At 40.4% G+C, this 21,298-nt stretch overlaps 1 protein-coding gene across 10 annotated transcripts in view; it reads right to left on the bottom strand.

Moving 5' to 3' along the window:
• ARHGAP24 (Rho GTPase activating protein 24) overlaps positions 1–21,298 on the bottom strand; it is a 463,741-nt gene that overhangs the window by 48,356 nt on the left and 394,087 nt on the right. For 9 of the 10 annotated variants that reach the window (XM_067557109.1, XM_067557111.1, XM_067557112.1 and 6 more), the window contains one exon: positions 6,115–6,237. In XM_067557109.1, the coding sequence (XP_067413210.1) occupies positions 6,115–6,237 (123 nt within the window). Of the gene's footprint in view, positions 1–310; positions 1,238–6,114; positions 6,238–21,298 lie in introns of those variants that run through there. The other variant, XM_067557114.1, reaches the window with a different exon arrangement.

Below are 21,298 nucleotides of genomic sequence, written 5' to 3'. Positions count from 1 at the left end.
TCTGGGTGTCACTGGTTCAATTCCCTCATCCCCATCTGATTTTTGGTTTAGAGTTTCTCTGATGCACTTTCATTCTTTCTGCCTCACTCCATCAGCCTATTCATGGGCTGTTATACACAGAGGACAATGCTAAGCTTACAACTACAAATGAACAAGGAAATTAGTAAATCATTCGTGGAATGCCAGCATCCTTATTGTTTCATGCCCTTTGTTTTGGAATCCTCATTGGCGCTGAATATATGGCTCTCTCGACCTCTCAGAATAAAAGGCTCTAACAGCAAAGCAAAACACAGTGACAAGCTGTACATACCTTTGCGAAAACTAAAACACCGTTTAATTCTTCTATAGGTCGTTTTAGGAATGAAAGGAGCCGATGCTAAGGCCCCTGAGGTACGGACCCCAGCATTTCTATCTTCAGGCATCATACAGGCCGGAGACCAATATCAAGCCAAAGCTTTCCTTTAGAAGCTGCATCCAGATGAAAGACTGTGACTGTTCATTGTTATTGATTAATTGGGGGTTTTTAATAGTGAATTTTCTTCTAAATTTGGAGGTTTATAATCTTCTAAGATCTCTGTAGTGAGGTTTTTGGTTTTTTGTTTCCTTCGCTGATTCGATTCTGCTTTGGGAAGAATTTCCTTCAGACTTTTTATTTCCTTTCCTTTTATTTCCTGTGGTGAGACAACTGGCTACAATGCAATGTCACAACAAAATAATTTTAGCAAGAAAGATGCATCTTCTATTCAAATGGCAGTGTCTGAAGAAGAGGGGTAATGTGAGGGCGAGTGCAGGGGGGAGGGGGAAGGAGAGCTCTTCCTGTCAGCTGGAACTGGGGGTAGAGTGGCAGGGGGCTCAAATTCCACTGGAAAAGGTCAGCACATCCTGATGTGTAAAGGGGAAGAGAAAACAATGACAGAAAGGCCCCTGAAGAATTCTCCAAGATACTCCAGGACGGCTCCTTTTATCTCCACAAACGGAACGAAAATAATGGCCCCTTTGCCCGAAAGACTCTGTCCATAATGGATTCTTTTTGAAGTGCCTTCTTCCGTAAATGCCTCCCCTTCTGATGTTCTTGGTGGGCTTCTCAGTTGTTTTGTTACCTTCAAACTACCAGAAGCTCTTGTAGGAAAGATGCATCAGCGTTGCCTGAAAGATCCTCGGGATCTGCTGAAGAATACAGGCTTCCACAAGGGAGATGCATTGCTCATTTCCTCCCTTTAATACTATTCTTATTGGAGGTGTTACAAATGCTGCTGCTGCTGTTGCTGTTGCTGCTGCCTTCTGTTCCAGCCAGTCACATGCAGCAGGTGCAGGCAAAGCAATGTAAGGAGGGAGCTGCTGCAACCTTGGGTTTTTTTTTTTTTTTTTTTTGACTTTGAGTTGACTTCAAGCCACCGTCACGTGTGACAGCTTAACAGGCAGTAAGTCTCAGCCCTTCTGGCTCTCATGAGGCTCCAGCCCTTGCCCTACCTTACCCCCTTCCCCTCCTCCCGCATTAAAACTCTTCTCCCTACTTGCACTTTATTTCTGTTTTCAAGCTCTGCAATCAAAGCTCAGACCTTTCCTTTCTTTAAAAAAATTGCCTTTTTAATCTAATCAGGGAAGGAATTTCATGTGCAAACAAGCATTAGAAGTCCTGGCTGATTTTTTTTTATTGTTGATTTAAAAAAAAAAAAAAGAATGTTCTCAGTATTCTTCCAGCTCTTTTGGTTCAAAAACAATCTTGTACTGAGCACCTTGGTAGCCCCTGCCCCCGTCCCCTTCCTAGTACCAGTTAGCAAACAACAATTTAATGATCTGGTTAATTATTTATAGATCTGCTTGCTCCATGACCAGGATATCATTCCAATCACCAGCCAGACCGTAAATTTTAGTGGTTTAACAGGGCACACATTCACATGCATAGACATCTGTGGAATACACACAAATCTTGTTTATAATACTCAGAAAAATTTGATGACTCTACATAAAACGAATATGTTTTGCATCAAACACACACATCATTTGGGTAAGACAGGGATCAGGTGGTTCATTGTATCTTGTCCGAAACTTTAGGTGGCAGGAGTAAAATGGATGTTTTACTTTTGATTAATTGGTTGACTGAGTTACTTTGATTCCTGTATTTGATTATGTTTATGTTGCTGGTTGGTCAGCATTATGTGATTGTAAGTCTAATTAATTATTAGGATACCTACGGTTTTTTATTAAGATTTTTTTTAATTGTTTTTTAAACCTACGTAAACAACAATTATAAACACCTAAGGGCACAGACCTTGAGTCAGGCTCTCATTTGGTGTCAATCACTGAAGTTAAAGTTGATTTACACCAGCTGAGAATCTGGGCACTTATATATATTTCCTCCATGAAGTCTTATGCACACCTACAGTATTAGAGAGCAAGTCCATTAATAATGATGATGATGTTATTAATAAGGACCCTTATTCAGCAAAGTCAGTCTGTTTCAGGTTGGTTCTGGCATAATTTATATAAAAAGGGGAGAAAAATACAATTGTTGAGCTACATATTGTCACAGAACAGCCAAAGAGACCTGACCAGGTTTTTTGAGGCTACAAAAGTAATAGTTCAAATGAGAATCAGTTAAATAAAAAGGCAAGTCTCTAGAGACACAATTCCCACTGGTCCCCAGGCCCCAGGATGCTGCCTGACATCCCTTTGTAAATATATAAAATACCTAAACCCCTCAATATCGTGAGGCTCAATACCAACCTTTGTGGCACAAACAGAATTCTGTCAGGAAGGTTTCTCAGGTCCAGGATGGAAATCCTAGTCAGAAAGTATCCATGCAGAATAGTCAACAGCCTGTTGGTCAGAATACTCACCTGGGTTTTGAGAGACCCAGGTTCAGTGGAAACAATTTTCAAAACCTAAACATTTTTCAGGAAATAGAATTGTTGTTTTTTTGCCAGGGCTACTCACATTCATTTCCCTCACATTTTCTAGTGATTTGCCCACTAGCATGAGACTCATTTTAGAGTTAACATATTTGTTCAAGAAGGCCGATATAAAAATGACATTTACAAAAGGCTTAAGTTGAATTAATAATAATAAATAATAAAACAAACAGTAGTTCAACAATGATAGTCTCCCATCATGCCTGGGACTTACCTGGTATTATGCAAAACAATGAGCCTCATGTTCAGCTCTGCATTTACACCAATAGGTGGCACTAAACATTACTACCTTCATAACAATATCCTGCCAGCTTCTGGGGTGCATCAGTGGTTTCTATATGTAAATCCAGTGTCACCAAACCCCATCTTACATCATAAGTGGAAGGATGGTCTTGAGGTTAAGGCACTAGACTGGGATTCAGGAGATCAAGTTCTATTTTTAGCTCTGTCACAGACTGCATGATTTACTCACGTTTGTACATGAATCTCACTGGGCCTCAGTTCTTCACCTGTACACTGGAGATATTTCCCTACCTCACAGAGGTGTTGTGAGGATAAATTCATTAATATATGAGAGAGACTCAAATACTATGGTTGTTAAGACCTTTTAAGCAGGTAGACTCACAGATCCCCTCTTCTCAAAAAGGCACTGCTTGTACCCAAATTTGTTATTGCCATGGTATCTTACAGAGATTTTGGGTCAGAATATGAGATGTGTATATTACAGTTCAATATAATAAAGCCTACTAAATCAATTGAAAGACAGGGAGCAGATGGGTGTAGAACTGTAGGAATATGTAAATTTTCACTTTCAGAAAAGTAAAATATGCCCCTACCCCACGTCATGCTTGTAAGAGAAACAAGATGTAAATCAGACTTTTTAATACAGATTTTTTTTTAAAAAACAACATCTTCCTGTGTAGTGAATCACATCTAGAATGTGGGCTCCTCCCTGCTTATTATGTAGGTTCCACATTCCTTATAGGCTACAGAAACATCTTACACCATCACTGTACCAGGCATTTCCTCTAGGAGTACCCAAGCACAACTGCAGGCATGGTTGAGACAATGCCTGACAGGCCTCCTGTTGACAGAATGTGATAGGGCAGCCTACCAGCCAGGAGTCAAAGTTTCTGTCTAATAAGTAACGTATGGCATGGAGAGAGGCTGAATGAAGGTGTGTGGGTCCTTATAAAGATATTGCTCAAAATTATCACTTTGGCTCAGGCTCAGGCCTTTTGTAGATTAACTGACAGGTGGAAAAGGTGATTTTCAGTCCCTAAGAGCAGTTTTCTGCTACAACAACTGTTCTTCTCTGTTGCAAAACAACATGAACATTCTTGCTGAGGTGCCAAATGTTTTTTCACAGCCAAATAATAATGGTGACAAGCCAGAAGTTCCCTGGTTTAAAAGCAGATGCTCTTGTCTAATGGGAAAGTAGCCCCCATCTCCAGAAATAAAGGCTTAAGTGCCCTGAGAAGCAATATGATTAATGTGTAAGCTTTTCTTTTCCTGACAGATAATAATAATAATAACTGAGGGTGCAACGTGAGGCCACCCTCAGTATAAAGGGGCCTTTCAAAGACAGCTCGTGTGCTGGACAGATGGACTAGGGCCATTTGCCTTTTCAGGTTTTCTAACGAGAAGGAAGAACTTATAACACCATATTATTATATCCAAATAATACCACAGGGCTTCTAGTAGTGTGCACTCTGTTTTATACAATATTATCAGTCAGCTACAGCTTTCAAGCTTTGTGGAACCACCAATGTCAAGTTCTTGTGACAGGTACACACTCTAATTGAATTAAACACCAAGATGCCTCAAGATTCCCTCTCACCTTACCCTACATGACACAGCCTTCTCCATCACCAAGGACTATAACCAGCTGACCAGCTGTAGGAACTGCTGAGGAAGTTGACTGTGTTGGGTGGTGATTAACACATTGTATTTGCCAATACATTTCTGTTTTAAACCCTTTCCCCTACCTAACAGAAATGTCTTATTAAATGCATGGTCCCTCTTCCGCAGGAGAATGTACCATTTTTTTCTTCTTCTTGTGCTAATATAGGGTGAAGAGACTGAATCCACTATGTCCAAGGACACCACTCTGTGCCTTGTGACTGCAGCAAATACAACAGCATCCAGGACGGAGAGAGAGAACAGCAGGGCTGACACAGTGGTATTGGAGGCCCACCACTAGCAGCCTGCTCATTCAGGTTGTCATTAGGAAAAGAGAGACATCCAAATAGATACAATAGCACCACATGCCACCATTGCATTTTCATTTTGTATCTTTTTCAGAACAAAATTTTCATCAATGGGAAGAAAACAGGCTGTCTTAGGGTAAAAGAATGGTTGCCTGGTTAAGAGACAGGAGGTCAAACAATCTACGTACTATCTTCATCCTCTGTGACCATGGGTAAATCTATTCACCATTCTATGCCTCAGATTTCCCCATCTGTAAAATGGGGACAATAATACTTCCCCTACCCCACAGAGATTAATTAAATATGCCTTAATCTATGTCTGTAAAGTGTGTTGAAATCTTTGTATGGGGAGGGTAGTACAGAAATGTAAATACTTATTCATAATATTAATGCATGTGACTGTAGCACGGGGTCCGGTCCCACGGTTGTGGCCCTTCCTCGGGCCCAGGCAAACAGTCTATCGCCCCGGCCCTCAGGCAGGGCGGGCCAGCAATGTCCTCTGGTCAATAAGGCAGGGGACGGCAAGCACTCCCTGTGTGGCTGCGGGGCCTGCTTTTTGTATTCACAGCCCTGGCTCGGGCTCCGCCCCTCTGCTGCTGGCTGGCGGAACCTATCGCTGGCAGGCTCCCCGGTTGCCGGGCAGACTGGACTGCCGGTCTTTTTACCGTCCGGCCCCGAGGTTGTGGCCCTTCCTCGGGCCCAGGCTTGGAGGAAGGCCATTGCACCTTCCTACAGTGACCCTCAGGGGTTATCCCAATCTGCTTTATCCTCTAGGTGACAAACTGCCCATGAAGGATTGACTTCACCAAATCAATTTTCTTTGAGACTTCTGTCACAATGGGAAAGGTGAAATAAGAAGTGCTTGATCCAACTATCTTAAAGCATTTCGCTCACTCACTGTCTTTTCTTCTTCACTAGGACCTAAACCTACAACAAAAGAAGCCATATGTATCTTTTTCCTGGGACTCTTAAATTTTCTCTCCTGCACTCACCTCCTCCAAAAGGTGCCCATATAACCCTTCGAATGGATTTCACCCAGTCCTCCATGTCATTCTGCGTGCTGGCCATAAGAAGATATGTTTCATGATTTGCTGTCATCCGCTCTCGCTCTCCTCCTGCAAGAGAAGACAATCACATATAAACTCTCTTCCCTTCCAGCAAAGCCAAACTCCTGCCAGCCACCTACCACCAAACTCACTGCTGGAAGCTGGAACTCTGTGTGAGGGTGCAGGTCCTTGATTTCAGCAGATCTAGCACCCAGTGATGTGGGGAGGCCCAGGTCTCTGACATTCACTCATTGCCACCACGGAAGACAGAAGAAGCAGCGCCTCACTAATCTTGGATGGTCAGGCCCCACAGTAAGTCCTATCAGAATGCCAAATCAGGATGAGGAACCTAATGGCTTGCACCCATTAGTTAAATAAGGAAGTGACCTGGGTGTGTTGTCTGAGCAACCATGCAGGGTCCCTGTTGCCGCTGCATTGGATCAGGCTCTTTGCCTATCTCCTGTGATCTGCATCCATCCCTGTTCCTGCTCTCCTCCTGTTCTGATACTAGTTCTGCCTTACCCCTGCTCCGTGCCTGGCTCCTGTGTCGGCTCCCACTCTGACCCTTGGGTCAACTCCTGACATCAAGTCTGGTTCTGACCATTAGGCCAGATCACCTATGTTCTGGTTCCTAACACAATGGTTCTGAAGTACGCCGACAAAGATACCAAGGTCTATGAGAGGCAGGAATATTTATCATCGGTCAATGGTGTGAAAAGAAAGTACTGGGAATATATTCACCATCTGATAAAGAAAAGCTATTAAGTTCCAGAAAGAAAGATAAAGGATAAACAAAACTGCCCTTTACTGTTGTGAGAAACCTTGCACCTGTGCTAATCTGTAATCTGATATAGTTATTGGAGGTTTTGCAGAAATTATTATACCAACGTGAAGAGACTAAATGGATTCTAAATAAACTGTGATTTTAAAAAGTATGGACAACCGCTCAATTTTTATTTTCAAGAACTAAAGGTGTCATACTTGTAACAACAACATCTGATGCATAGAAGTGGTACCATCACTTTAAAAGTGAGGCACAGTTAGTTATGCAAATAGCCAGCAGTCCAATGGCATACAGCACTGCTTCTGAAGGTTCTATTAGTAATCAAATGCAGAGGGAACAGAAAAGCATGTGGATGGTTTCAGGCATGGGCAATTCCTATTTAATTATCATGACCATCGATGAGTTCAGATCCAGACCTCAACTTTCTGAAGTTCAGCTTTTTCAGAACTGAGGTTTTGGTTCAATCTCTTCTCCACATTCCTATTTTAATAAAAGGAATGAAGATCTGAACCATCATTATGGTACCATAGAATACTTGATGCCATCACCTGCACAAGCTGAATGTAAATGCCTGTGCATTCCCCATTCTGTCACTCTGGTCTGTGCTCTTTGCTTTAGTTCAGTAGATGAGATCTGGTCTCCCCTGGCAATATCCATAAGGAGCAATGTAATACAAATAATTATTTTTCAGATATTTATAAAATGTTCAAATGTCCCATCTAAATATGCACATACCTAATGATCCAAGTAAGTGACCATCTGATCTTATTGCCTTGCCCCTGTTCTTTCTTGCCTCATTCTCTCTGTTATTTCACCCTCAGCCTTTGGATCATGTCTAACACAAGACGGTCAGCTCTTTGGAACATGAACCCTGGCTTTCCGTGTGTCCTGTAAAGAGCCCTGCACTTCTGAACACTAACAACAACAGGATTTTTCTTACTAGGCATTTCTACAGGGCCTACAAAAATAGGGTCCCCATCTCCTCTGTGATTTCTAGGCATGACAAATAGAAATAATCCGTGATTCAGACTGTATATAATATATGAGTGTACATATGACCAAATTAAACCCAAATGAACACAGCAGCTAGATTTACTTCTAGGATTCCTGGATAAAGGTAAAACTGACTCAAGCTTCACACTCAGCTTGTACATTGTCACCAAAGCCTTCAGATAAATATGGAATCTAATAGAAGATGATAAATAATATAAAAATACTACTATTTATAAAGAATACCCTTCCCGACCAAGGTGCTCTGAGTGCTGCACAACAATTAAAAATACAATGTACTTTAAAAGTCACAATGTCAGTAGAGTAAACAGGTGTTACTGAAAGAGAAGCAGAGTTCTGGAGGGGAGCTGATATTTCATTAGAGAAAATGAACATTCACATTTCATTTTTTATAATATTCTGAGTCAGCAACCAAAAGCACAGGCACAAAACATGGTCCTCCTAATTCTATATTGCCTTGCATCTTGTATCATTTACACAACTAAACAGTGAATACATTCTACACAACTTTGCACAGATGGATATGATGACAGAAGGTGGAAAATTAGACCCTTTAACTGTTCCCTACAGTCTCCATCCCTCTTCAACGTTAGCAACTTGGCTTTGTGACAAACAATGTCTTCTTTTTGGCCAGTCCGAGGATAGCTAAAGCATGAGAAGGAACAGCTGTGATTCTTTTTCCTTCCCACTCACTCAACTCTCACACAGAGCATATGACGCAGCAAAGATACATTTCACTCTTTTAAAGTTTCAAAGGACTGGAGTAAGAAGATGCATTTTTGACCCATTAAATTACACCATGAGATGAGCACAAAAGTGCCATTCTAAGATTGAAGCATTAATTACTGGTTTTGCCCGAAGGACCATTTACAGAACATACAGCAAGCAATATACTGCTCTGTCACTCAAATGCTCAGCTGACGACAGCCCTGGCACTGACTGCAAATGACAGCTGCTTCAATGTGTTCCTGGCTGGAAGTGGGGAAAAAAGTGTTCAGCACTACTGACCATTATTGCTGCTCTCCACTTGGTACTGTATGTCTGTGAATGGTGTCAGCACTAGTTTTTGACCGTGATTCTTATTTGGTTCTCCACTGTCAATCAAAGGATGTCAATGCCCTATATGTATTATACATGCAGATATTTAACTTGAAAATGCCAGTGAGAACAAAGCACAAATGCAAGGAGACCTCTCCTCCCTAATCATTCATAAGGGGTAAATAGCAAAACCAAAACAAAGAAACTGCATCAGTCTGCTAGAATGTCCCAAAATTCCAACTTTGTATTTGAACTCCCTTCAAGAGGAAGGAAATTGGATTCAAGGCCTCATTTCCCTATGGTTTTGGCTCTGATTTGGATCCAAAACCAGGAGGCCCCCCCCCCCCTTTTTATTTTTTGGTTCTGATGCAAAAATTCATCTCATTTTGGTCTTTTCAGAGTATTTGGATGAGATGGTGGAAATCTCTCAAGAACAGCTATTATGTTCCATCATTCAAGGGGGAGCAAATCTCACTGTATCAGCTGGTTCATGATATTTACTTTATCTGGGGCTGAAATCTCATGAGATTTAGGTATCATTACATGCAATCCCAAATACTAGTCCTCAATCTCTCTAAGAACTGACTCCAGCCCCAACTGAGAACTTAGCCAAAATATATGGACTGGGTATTGAACATGGAATATAATATATATCTCCTAGAGCTTTGTTACATGATTTAAACAAAAACAAACACCACTACCACCTCCCGCCAAAGCACCAAAGAAACTTCTTACTTAGCACCTACTAATTGTAATGTACTTATAGCGAGATTTTTCTCCTAAAGAATTTAAAATATTTTACACTTCATGTAGCACTGAAATTCAGCCATTTCTGTATTGGAACATACCTTGTGTTTGACAATGCACTGCAGAAACTACACAACCATTTAGTGAAGTGAAGAATAGAGTACATAGCTGAAAGGAGAGGTAGAGGGTAGGAAATTTCTTGTACACAGGCAAAATATAATGGATGGAATGGAATCTAGATGGGATCTGAATGGAATCTGACAGGAAAATGGGCTGAAACACTTCAGGTTGCTGAAACCTTTGTATGCCCATGTAAAATACAACTGAGGGTAACATATTTTAAGGAACACTGTAAATGCTAACACACCCTTAATGCCAGAAGTCCAAATAGCTCATTTACAATATGGCATTCCAGAGTAGCACTCCAAACAACAAACTTCATTAAATATCCTTTTAGCTAACATACACTATTAATCTGTGTTTGTTTAACATCATAATGAAGGAAAGCATAAGATATCCTCGGTCAGATGCTCAATTAGTGAAAATCAGCAAAGCTTCACTGAGGTCAAAGGAGTTTTCATTAGCTGAGGATCTGTCCCCCTGGATGTTTGGTACATCCCTTGTGTGCTGCAATATTGGGCCTTTTATGCTTATCTCCCCTGTGAATCAATTATTTTTACATAGTCCACAAGTTTGCATGATGCTTCACAAAAAGATATTTGAGAATACATTAGTATTCATTTATTTGGTGTAGGACTGTAAATTCTGGTTTATGTAGGGATTATAAAATACAGGTAAACCCTGATAATCGGAACAGCTCAGAGGATATATGTAAAATTCAGAAAATAAGAATTTCAGATCATCGGTATTTGGACAAACAAAATTGTCGTTACATGGGACATTTCTAAATTTGCAATAATTCGATTTTATCTGTATAGAAATTTTCAGAGTTGCTGAGCCCTAATAGGTCCTAATTATTTCAAGGGAAGATGAAAATGCCCAATATTAGGCACCCATATTTGGAAAATGATGCCGTATACTAAACATCACTAAGGTTGCACATGTACCCTTAACTCTGCCACCTTTGCTCACAAATCATTATACAGTGTAATTACATGATTGTATAGGGCTAGATTATGTCTTTAAAGCACAATGTGAGATCAGTGAGACATCGGAAGCACAAGAGTTGCACATTAATTTCAAAGGATACAGCTTATTCATCTTTCCCAGGCTGGCAAACTTCAGGGCCCAGTGCAGGTGGGCAGGGTGGGAAACAGCAACCATGCCAATTATCCTGTCTCTCCTCCCTAGCAATTTTTATCTATCAAGGAGGGAGGGAGAACTCTGTGCTTGCTGACCACAAAGACTGGCTCTTGTGCACAACATGAAAAGCTGCAATTTGTACAACCATCTTACACATCCTACTCTTCACAGCCCTGTGCCAGGACCAGGCCTAGTTTGGCCCATACTGTTTCTCAAAGATATAGTAGAAGCAGGTCATCATACTTTTTATTCCTGCAACCCCTAGTATTCTCTTTTTTTGACTGGATCAGACTCAGATTTATTAAAGGAATCTAGAATTTCAACTAGGAATGGAAAAGCTGAAATTACCCTACTCTATGTTCAGTCCTGTGCCTGAGACAGGTCAAATTCCCTCCCCTCTCTTTCCATTAGCAATGACTTATGGGTTCTTCAGCCCTCCCTCCTGGGCCTTCCACTGGCTCTGGAAACAGTAAATACAGAATGCTGCTGTGCTTCTTGATCAAGGCTGCCTGTGACCATCGATCCCATGCTGAGTGCAGCTTTGTGCAGTGAGCCGGCCCTGTTGGATCTGAGCTAGGCAGAATATTTTAGGAACTTCTGCCAGCTAACAGAAAAAAAACACATGCACATAATTAAAATCAAGAGAGACAGGATTCCTGGAGGGACAGGAAATGGAATTGGTTTTATTTGCTTACACAACAATGCACTATATACCCTTTGAAAAAGATGAATTTAATGGGTGATACACCCTACACAGCTTTCCTTCATTTTCTCCACTGTCAAGTAAACATGGCTATACATAAAATTCTTATCCAGCAAAGTAACTCAGGACTTTATCAGACAATACATTCTTCTTCATTGTACCCTTTCTCCCTCTCCAGCCCTTCCTGCACCCAGAAAAGAGCAAACTTTAGGGGACCAGGCCTTGTTCATGCTTTATTTGAACTGTATGTATCACCTCTCCTCTACCCAAAGAGCTAATAAAGCTATGTTGAAAACACCTCAATTTTCTGCTTATTAGTATCTTGGATTTATTGTTAACTGTAGTTCTTTGCTTCTTGCAAATGGAATGCACAGGGATTAAATCTCCACCATTTTCTTAAAAGAGAATTTTCCCCCAGGAGTAACATCAAAACTAGGATTAACATGACTTTTCTTGAATTAAAATATCATGGCCAACCTCAGAAATATATTCCACATTAAATAAAAACATGTTGGGGTCATTTGCAAGGTGAAGTTGCTTTCCATTTTCTCTGCATCTCTCTCCATTTCAAAGCCCAAAACACAGTTTTGAAAATGGACAAGTGAGGGACAGCTAAGAATTAAAGGAGATCCAGCTGGATTGTATACCAACTTCTCCACTCATTTTAGGCTACTTAATGTCTCCACATTTTAGGTTTCTGAAGAAAATACAGAATAATTATCTTAACCTTTTAATGTTTCTGGTATGAGCATCTATGCACTGGATTTTGTCCACATATAGGCATATTCATATGGGAGCTGCTAGGAGCTCAGCAACTTTGAAAATCAAGCCACTTATATAGATATGGATTTGGGAGGCTAACTTTAGACACTTATTTTTGAAAATCTGGCCTCTACAGATTTTTTTCTATTTTTATTTTATTTTTGGTCTTGAGACTCCGTCTTTCTTTCAATTAGCTTTGGTTTTAATGTGCCTTGGGACTTTCTTCCAGGTAAGACTCATCACTTCTGTACATGTGTGTTGATTAATGCCCATCTCGTCTTCCCCATTTCCTCCCATATCAGCTGAAGTCTGCTGATTCATCCATCTAGTTTTTCAGGTATCTTCCTTTATAGAATATACTGCTCAATACAAATAGCGAAATGGTCAACAGATTTTACATATCTCCTTATTGTTGATTTGCTTAGCTCTTCTCATTCTGAGCATTTTGAAAATGTCACCTGTAGAAAATGCGTCTCATCTTTTCCCTTTGTTCCATATGGCATCCATGTCCTTATTCCATCCAGAATGTCAAGATAATGATTGTTTACCATTTCAGGTGTCCGATGAACGTTTCTCGACACCAAATAACTGACAGGAATTCATGGTTCACTTTATAGTCCGTTTTGTTTACTGCTTCTTGAATCTTCCCATCTGCTGTAAATGAGCTTCCCAGGTAAATGAAATATTTCATCTGCTGTTTCTCTGGAAATGAAAGCTTCTCTTTTTTTCTACCATCTGTCTCCGTCCTTCATCAGCTTTGATTTTACCATTTATATTCACGCTTATTGGTCTGGACCATGAATCACCTTTTCATGTTGTAGAGGTTACTAAATTAGAGTACAAGAATGTCACTGTAAAGTCAAGACAAATGATCTCTTCCTCGTTATTCTAATGGAGTTCATGATTTTTTTAAAATAATCCAATGCATGTCTTAGCACCAACACAAAGCAGAGGTGATGCTTATACAACCTTAGTACTGATTTCACATCAATCTACATTAGTTTAAGTCAGCAACTTGATCTGCCACACTCATTATGTACCAATAAAAAACAGTTTAACCATGATTGTGTGTGTGTTAATGACAATGAAGGTTGTCATCTACACTAGGAATATAAGTGAGTCAGGTGATCCATTTACAACAGGGGGTCCCATCAACACTGTGCATTTTAACCGTGTTGTAACACAGGAATTGCTGGACTGAATCAAGTCCATGGTCCATTTCTCCTGTATATCGTCTGTGACAGCGTCACTTCAGAGGATAATGTAGAAACCGCCTCAGTAGACAGATGTGTTATAATCTATTCCCAACATTAGATCTCATCTTGATCTCTAATTGTTAGAGACTGGCTCAAGTCCTATAGTATTAATTATCCCAGCTGCAGGAAAGACAAATTAAAGGTCTCTCTCTCTCTTTTTTTTTTTTTTTATTTAAACTGAGCCATTCAGATGTGTCTCAGGTGAACACAGCTGAAAAACAGAGAGAGAGAGATAGTCACTCCAAGCTTATGGTGTTTTTGAATTACCCATGCCACTTGAGTGACAGCCAAAGACACATCATTGCAGTAGTATTTTAAGGTGTTTGGGGAGGAGGAAAATGAGACAAATTTTGCACAGGGGTTGGGATTATGTTTGTGATTGAGCAATCTGGATGGAATTTGCAGACAGAGCTGTGAGATTTTACTAGCACTATTAAGTCAGCGTATGTGTGGCTACTACTTTTGTTGTTTTGCCCATCTTTGTTCAAAGCAATATCAGGAATTATGTGGATACTGTAAATTAAAGTAGACTGCAAAAATATGTGTATCCTGAGTTTGCACCCACTCACTTCTTTCTCAACAATCAATAAATCAATCAATCCACTCCAGAAGTTCAAACCCTTCTTGCACACTCAGAGGTTGGGACAAGTGAAAACCTAAGTAAAACATCAGCGTGGAGAGCCCTAGCACAACTGCTGAGATTGACACCACCACCTTATTTATTTTTTCATTACTTCAGTGTAAAACCTGTGCAGTAACAGTAGTTTAATTTCCCCTACCACTTCCCTTTATCTCTGTGCTTGTAGCACCTCCCCTACAGCATATCTTTTCTAAGTACATTATACTTTAAATATTTTATATGTAGCCTAACTAATATTATTCCAAACTTTCCTTTCACTTGACTAACTTAAAACAAAATCATTTTTATCTCATATCTTGTAAACTTCTACTAACACATCTAATTATTAGTATAATTACTGAGAAAGTCTTACTGTAGCAGTAGGGGACTCTGTTCCAATTGAGAGATAAATAGAGGGAAGAAATAGTTCACCGTGTGTATAAATGCTACAGGATATGAAAGGGTTTCTGTTGCTGTGTTTCAGCCATGTGTCAGGAGGAAGTGGATGCTGTGAAAAAGTGGAACCGTGAAGGCAGAAAAATACTGACAAAGCAAAGAGACAGTCCTGGAACAACCTGGGTGGTGACAATGGACCAGAGAAGCTGGGAAGAGCTGAGGGGGAAAAAAGGCTGGAGAGAATTGGAGAACATGAGATAGCATTGGTGGGGTCTGGGATTTGAGAGAGAGAGGCCCAGAGAGGCAAGGAAAACAGAAAAACAGCAAACAAAGCTGCATGGAGGAATTAAGGGCTCAGTCCTTCAAGCTGCAAGGAACCTCTTAGAGGCGCTGAGTGTCTCTCTCTCTTACTGATTTCAGAGGGAATTGAGAACACTCACCAGTATTGCCAACCTCAAGTATTCAAAACTCTAGAGTCAAGCCCTTAGAAATTAGGAGAATGATTTTAAAATAATGAGATTTGAGAGAGAATAAATTTCTCTTCAATTGCTTTGTGGTTTTGAGACTTAAGGATTCATATTTTCAAGCTTTTTCTCCACAACCATGTGGGCAGAAACTTTCATAAAAATGAGTATGCTGAGGTTCCCATGATCCTCATCTGGCTCCAGGAACCAGGGCTTTAAGATATTGCAAGGCTTGTGCTAAAATGAGAGTTGTCAATGCTGAAGCACCATATAGTACCCATGCCAGAGAGACAGAGAAAGTGTGGAAAGTAAGTTGCTAAGATGAAGGCCTGCAGTAGTAGAAGAAAGGCCAGAAGGAAAAAGCTCTGGAAATGACCAGAAAGGTAACAGAAAAGCAGTGGTGGTCTACTAAGCATAAAATGAGTTAACAGAGGTCCAGGTGAAAGTAGCAGTACCCAAGGAGCTCACAAAACAGGGAAAAATAAAGTTTGCTTATTTGTCACTTCTAGCTATTTCTAAATATAACTTGAATTTTCATTGTAATAAATATTCACTTAACTCTGCACACTAAATTTCATCCTTTCCTTTAAAATGACACAACTGTGTGACTTGTGGTGAACCTGTGTAACTATACCATTTCATGCTGTGACCATTTCTGATCTCATAAACCACACAAGGTCAGGCCTACTTCAATTCTGGGATGGGAGACCTCAAAGGACAACCTAGGCTGTTCCAAAAGAGCGGAGCTGATTAGAGCTGGGCGGAAAATTCATGATACAGTATTCTGTGAATTCTGTTTCTTTCTGTTATTCATGAACAGATCACAATTTTCTCGAATTTGTTATTCAAAATGATTTGCCATACAATTTCCACTAAGTAATCTTGGTTTGCAACTCATTCACTGCAGTTTACTGAAACTATCTGCTTATCAATATTGAACTGTTCTGATTGGACCCACAGGTCAGATGGTGCATTTCTATTCCCTGGTTGGATGAGTATAACTCTTATGAACAGGTTTCTGGTGTAATACTTGTGATTCATATCTTTAAATTTCCCTGTCTCTGAATATTCTGCATATTCACATAAAATGTGAATTTTCCCTCTATGGGCCTGATTCACCTTTGTGTTATTCCAGTTTTAAGTCAGCAGTGTAAAACTGGAGTAACTCAAGGGCAAATCAGGCCATACATACATTTATTTTTTTCCCTTTCTCTCCCCACAAAAACTGAGCTCTTAGGGTCTTTGGATAAAAGCGGAGGAGTGTGACTCTCTCCTTCTAAGGGAAGAATAAGAAATTCTGCTTTGCTGCAGCCACTGAATTTTTCAGGTTAAGATACATCTCTCCCCACGTAAGTCTGTAAATGTTCCTCAAAAACAACTGAAAACAAGGACCTATTTACTACCACGTCTACACTAACAGGTGTGGGTGAGGAGGAAACAGTAAACAAGATACCAAGGATCTGGGAGGTTTGTGTAGCAGACTTCACTATGGACAACGTTTTGTAAATCTTCCTGACCACAATATGCAAATCGATACTATGATGATAGGCATCCTAGACTTCTGTACAATACACAAATCCATCTAGAGAGCCAAATGCTACAAAATATCAATAATAATTGACTATTTCATTTCTCAGCATTTTCAAAAGTTGTGCCACAACATTAGGAAATATTCCCAGTTATTTTTTCTTTTCCATGTCTCAGCTGGTATCAGAATCTGTTGCTAGTATTCAGTCTTTCTGGCTATTATTCAGCATTTGCCTCTCTAGCAAAGAGAACATCACAAAGGAGGGGAATAATGGAGGACAGTCACAGCTGTGCTTTCTGAAAATTGACTTACCAGTGCTGGTGACTCTGAATGTAATATTTACAATTGGGTTTTGGACAGCGTTATTTTGAGTTCCATTAAACTGAATCACCTCTAAATCCTTGATGACAGGTAAGAGATTTGGGCTGAGACAAATACACAAAATATAACTTCAGTTATTTTCTTCAGAATCACTGTGTTATTTACTCTACTCCTGTTCAGTTCTCAGTGTATTCTGTCAGTCACAAGGAAATAAGCAAGTAAAGACAGCCAATGTATAAGCCAATCTAACTTAAACCTGGTATATTACTGACATCACTGCCAGCAAAAAACATGGGTGTCAATAGGCACAGTTTCAAAACAATTTGCTGTTTTACCCAATCTCTGTGACAGCTACACATTTTCTTTAGATGCAGCACTAATAAATCTTACAGAACAAAGGTAGTTGTTTTGGGTTTTTTTTTAAATAAACTATTACTATGGTAAAGGCATAAGATCTTTCAAGACATGCAGTTGTACTATGACAAATGTTTGCTGTTCAGATTCATAGCATCCAACTGTTCTTTTGTATTAGTAATCCTGAACAGCAGTCCTCTGCATTAGAGATACCGTAATTTCATGTGAGCACTGGCTTTACAACCCAAGGGCAGTAGTCTAGCTAAAGTGCCTACATGACAAAAGCCTACTAACAGCCGTTCATTCCCTACTGGGCATTGCACTCCACCACAATTTGCCATTCACAGCCTGCTTGGGAAATAGCAGGACACTTTAAACAGGAGAGGGAATTGTAAGCACGTATGAAGCTGAGAAGTGACTGCCATTAGATTTCTCAAACAAAGATATGATTCAGGAATCACTTGGAAATGGATTTGTAACACATAGTGATTAACCTATACTGGTAGCCTCCTACTATGGTACAATGTTTATAGCTGCAACTCTGAATCCGCATAATGAATTATAGAATAAGATAATGAGGTTTTAATTATAAGGCAGCACAGCCACATGTCAAGATGCTAAGGGTAATACACAAGCAGTTATGAAAAGCCAACAACAATGAATAGGATAAAACCTCTGGAACTGTGTAAATAACTCAGAACTAGTAGGGCCACACCCTGATACACATGCATCAGCAGTAGTACTCACAGTTTTAGGGGAAATATTTACACACCAAGAGAAAAAGGGATATAAACCCAAATCATCCCTTATGCATATCCAATCTTCCTCATGAAGGGGACTGGAAACTCTGAGAATTTCCTCAATACTGTTCAGTCACAGATCGCCTATAATCTATGCAAATCTTGCGGGATGTCACTGCAAATTTCCTGTGTTTCAGTGGCCCTCTACACTCCTGTTGGCCTCCACGGCAGCATGCCATTCAGGTTGGATCTTCCCATTCTGTGCTCTCCCTACAGCCAGTGATCCACGGGTTTTTATGGCCAATTTCCCTGAGGAGAAGGAACCATCAGGCCCCAATTTTAATATATGTAACTAAGCCTTACTGAAGCTCTGATTGTCTCATATTATGCACAGATTTTCCAAAATCCTGAGCACCTGAAGCTCCCATTGATTTCAGTGTCAGCCAAGGCACCCCTGAAAATCAGTGCCACAGTGCTGGGTGCTCATTTACCTTTTCAAATAGACTTCTCAGCTTGCTTCTCTCTCTCTCTTTCTAGTTTCTCTTTTCGCTCTGTCCAGTTTTTCTTCTACATAAGACCCAAACCATACTACTTACTATTTCAATAGCAGCATATGTCAAAGGGCCATCACTCTATATGTCCCTCATCACAGGTCTATGTTTAAGAAGCCAATAGGGCAATGGTACACATCATTGCTTTTCTGGTTAATCAGTGTCATATGCAGCTCAGAGACATGCTTGTTTGTCACTTTGAAAAATTCTTGCTGAGAGACTGAAAACTAGTGTTGTAAAAAGGCTTCTAAAGAAAAACCTGGTCCAATTTAACTGAATTTCACACATCTATTGTTCTACTGCTGTGATTTTCAGCCATTTACAGAACATTTTACAAAGTTTTCTATGTGCATTAGTGAATTCCCTTTCTCTGGAATTTTTTTTTATTGCTCTTCCAGTCTTTTTGTTTTTTGAACCTGCACCTTTACCTGCAATTCCCTTCCTTCTCCCCACAATCCGAGAGTGAGTTTACAAAAGCAGGTAAAGCAGAAATTATTTCAAAAATTGAATTTCAATCACTTAACTCATAACCTTAAATAAATCAGACTTCTTCAAAGCTCTGATTATAAAGTTCCTATAATAGAATCCAGCAAAATATCTTCAAATTAACGTGAAGCCTAACAAACAACATCACAGCAAACTGTTTATGAAAACTGTTTACTATAAACATTGTATGGCACCCAGTATTAATCAAGTGCTATGGCTACTGTCGGGCAACAGAGAAGCAAAAAACAAGATGTGCTCAAAATAACTGGTCTTTCAATCGCATGACTGTTGTGATGGAACCTGGTGGTATATTTGTTTGTGGTGAGAATCACAGCATATCAAATAGATTAAGTCAGTATAGCCAAAACCAGACCCATTTATCTTAATCCTCACCCTGAATTTTTGGGTTTGGCAGAAATGGGACCTGGATCCAGTTACAGCCCAAGCATTTTACTACACAGTTATCTAGGTATATATATGGTCCCATCACTGTACCACAGTACTGGAGCATCTGCCAAGTATTTAAAAATAGAAACAATCACCATTTCTCTTGCTTCCAAGTCTATGGAAGAAATCCCTTTGTTATTACTCTTTAAAAATAATATGTGCACATGCTCTATATTGAGGAAAAGATGACTGAAAGATACAGTATTGCCAAGCATTCAAACATTATGACAGACACACCTCAAAATAATGAGGTTGGCTTTTAAAAAAGATATATTATACATTTTAGATTTTTTTGATTTGTCTTCTGCTATTTTAACCATTAGGATGCACTTGGGTTATATTTTCAAGTTTTTCTCTGGGGATAGAAACTTACTTTTTAAAAAATGAAAGATGTGATTTTCATATAAATAAATCAGCTTGGGAAAGAATGAGAAACTTATTATTAAAATCAAGAGAATCGGCAACAATGAAGATATGAAATTTGAACATGGGAGGCCAGTGGTCATTCTTAGCTCTGGAATGAACGAGTTTCTTAGTCTAGCTTCTTTGAAAGTTTTGTCATAAATCATCCTCTGTTGGTCCACAGTTTCTTGGTTCCAATGGAACATAGCTGTTATGTGAGGTTGTGGTAGAAAAAGCCATCTCTCAGACAGATGCAGGCAATCCCATGGAAGCTTTTGAATACCAAGGTAGAAGACTTGACTTCAAAGGGGAGCCAGTGCAGAGAGAGGAACACTGAAGTGATATGCTCAAAGCAACGTGTTGCTCAATAGATTGGCCACTGTGTTTCATACCAGTTGGAGATTCTTCAGGACAGGTAGTTTCATGTCTACGCGGGAGCGAGTGCAGGGATTTAAATGTGTCTACTTTTAGAGGAACAGTTTAAAACAACAAGCCCCCACCCACCCAGTGCCCCTGGGTCCTGCTCCGCCCTCCCTCTGTTCCCCCACTGCCTTCCTCACCCGCCAGGCCAGGCCCCTGCTGCCTTTCCAGGCTCCACACCCATCCCCCCAACCTCCGCTGCCTCACCCCCCATGTTGTCCTGAGCTCCCTTCTGTGCACCCCCAGGTGGGCTCCAAACATTTACTGGAAGCTGAGGGCAAGGAAGGGATGGGACTCAGCAGGCTTCTCTCCCAGCCACCACTGGCAGAGCTGTGCTGTGCTCCCAGCCCAGGATCCCTGCTCTATGCGCCATCTAGTGGGGCTCAGCAGGAGCGCTAGTTGCAGTGTCTCCCACAGGCATGTCCTTTCAGCCGCATTCAGCCCAATTTCCCCCCACCCCCACCCCCCGGCAGAAACGGGGGGACAATGGGCTCAGGGGAGGGAATTCCAGGGGACCAGGGCAGAAGCTGGGGGCAGTGGCAGAGATGATTATAGGGGTGACCCATGCCCCTTCTTGTCCCCTGTGCATGCTCCTGTCTCTACGTATGAGTTGCAATAATCAAGATGGGAGTGGATCACTGCGCCTAGATTTGGTACCCTCCTACAGCCAATCACAGGCTCATTTGGGTGTCTTTTGCTGCCATAACTAATTTGAGTATCCAATAGCAGTGATTAGTTCAAAAGAATGCGAAGGAAGCATGAGAAGGATTATAGATTTTTTTTTAAAATAGCTATGATATTTATCAGTTAGAAATGGGTCCAGACTGAATTATCCGAT

Source organism: Emydura macquarii, unplaced genomic scaffold (assembly GCF_026122565.2).
Source record: "Emydura macquarii macquarii isolate MOO-44397 ecotype Brisbane River unplaced genomic scaffold, CSIRO-AGI_Emac_v2 contig_1790, whole genome shotgun sequence".
NCBI lineage: Eukaryota > Metazoa > Chordata > Testudines > Chelidae > Emydura > Emydura macquarii.
This window is presented reverse-complemented; position numbering and strand designations above follow the sequence as displayed.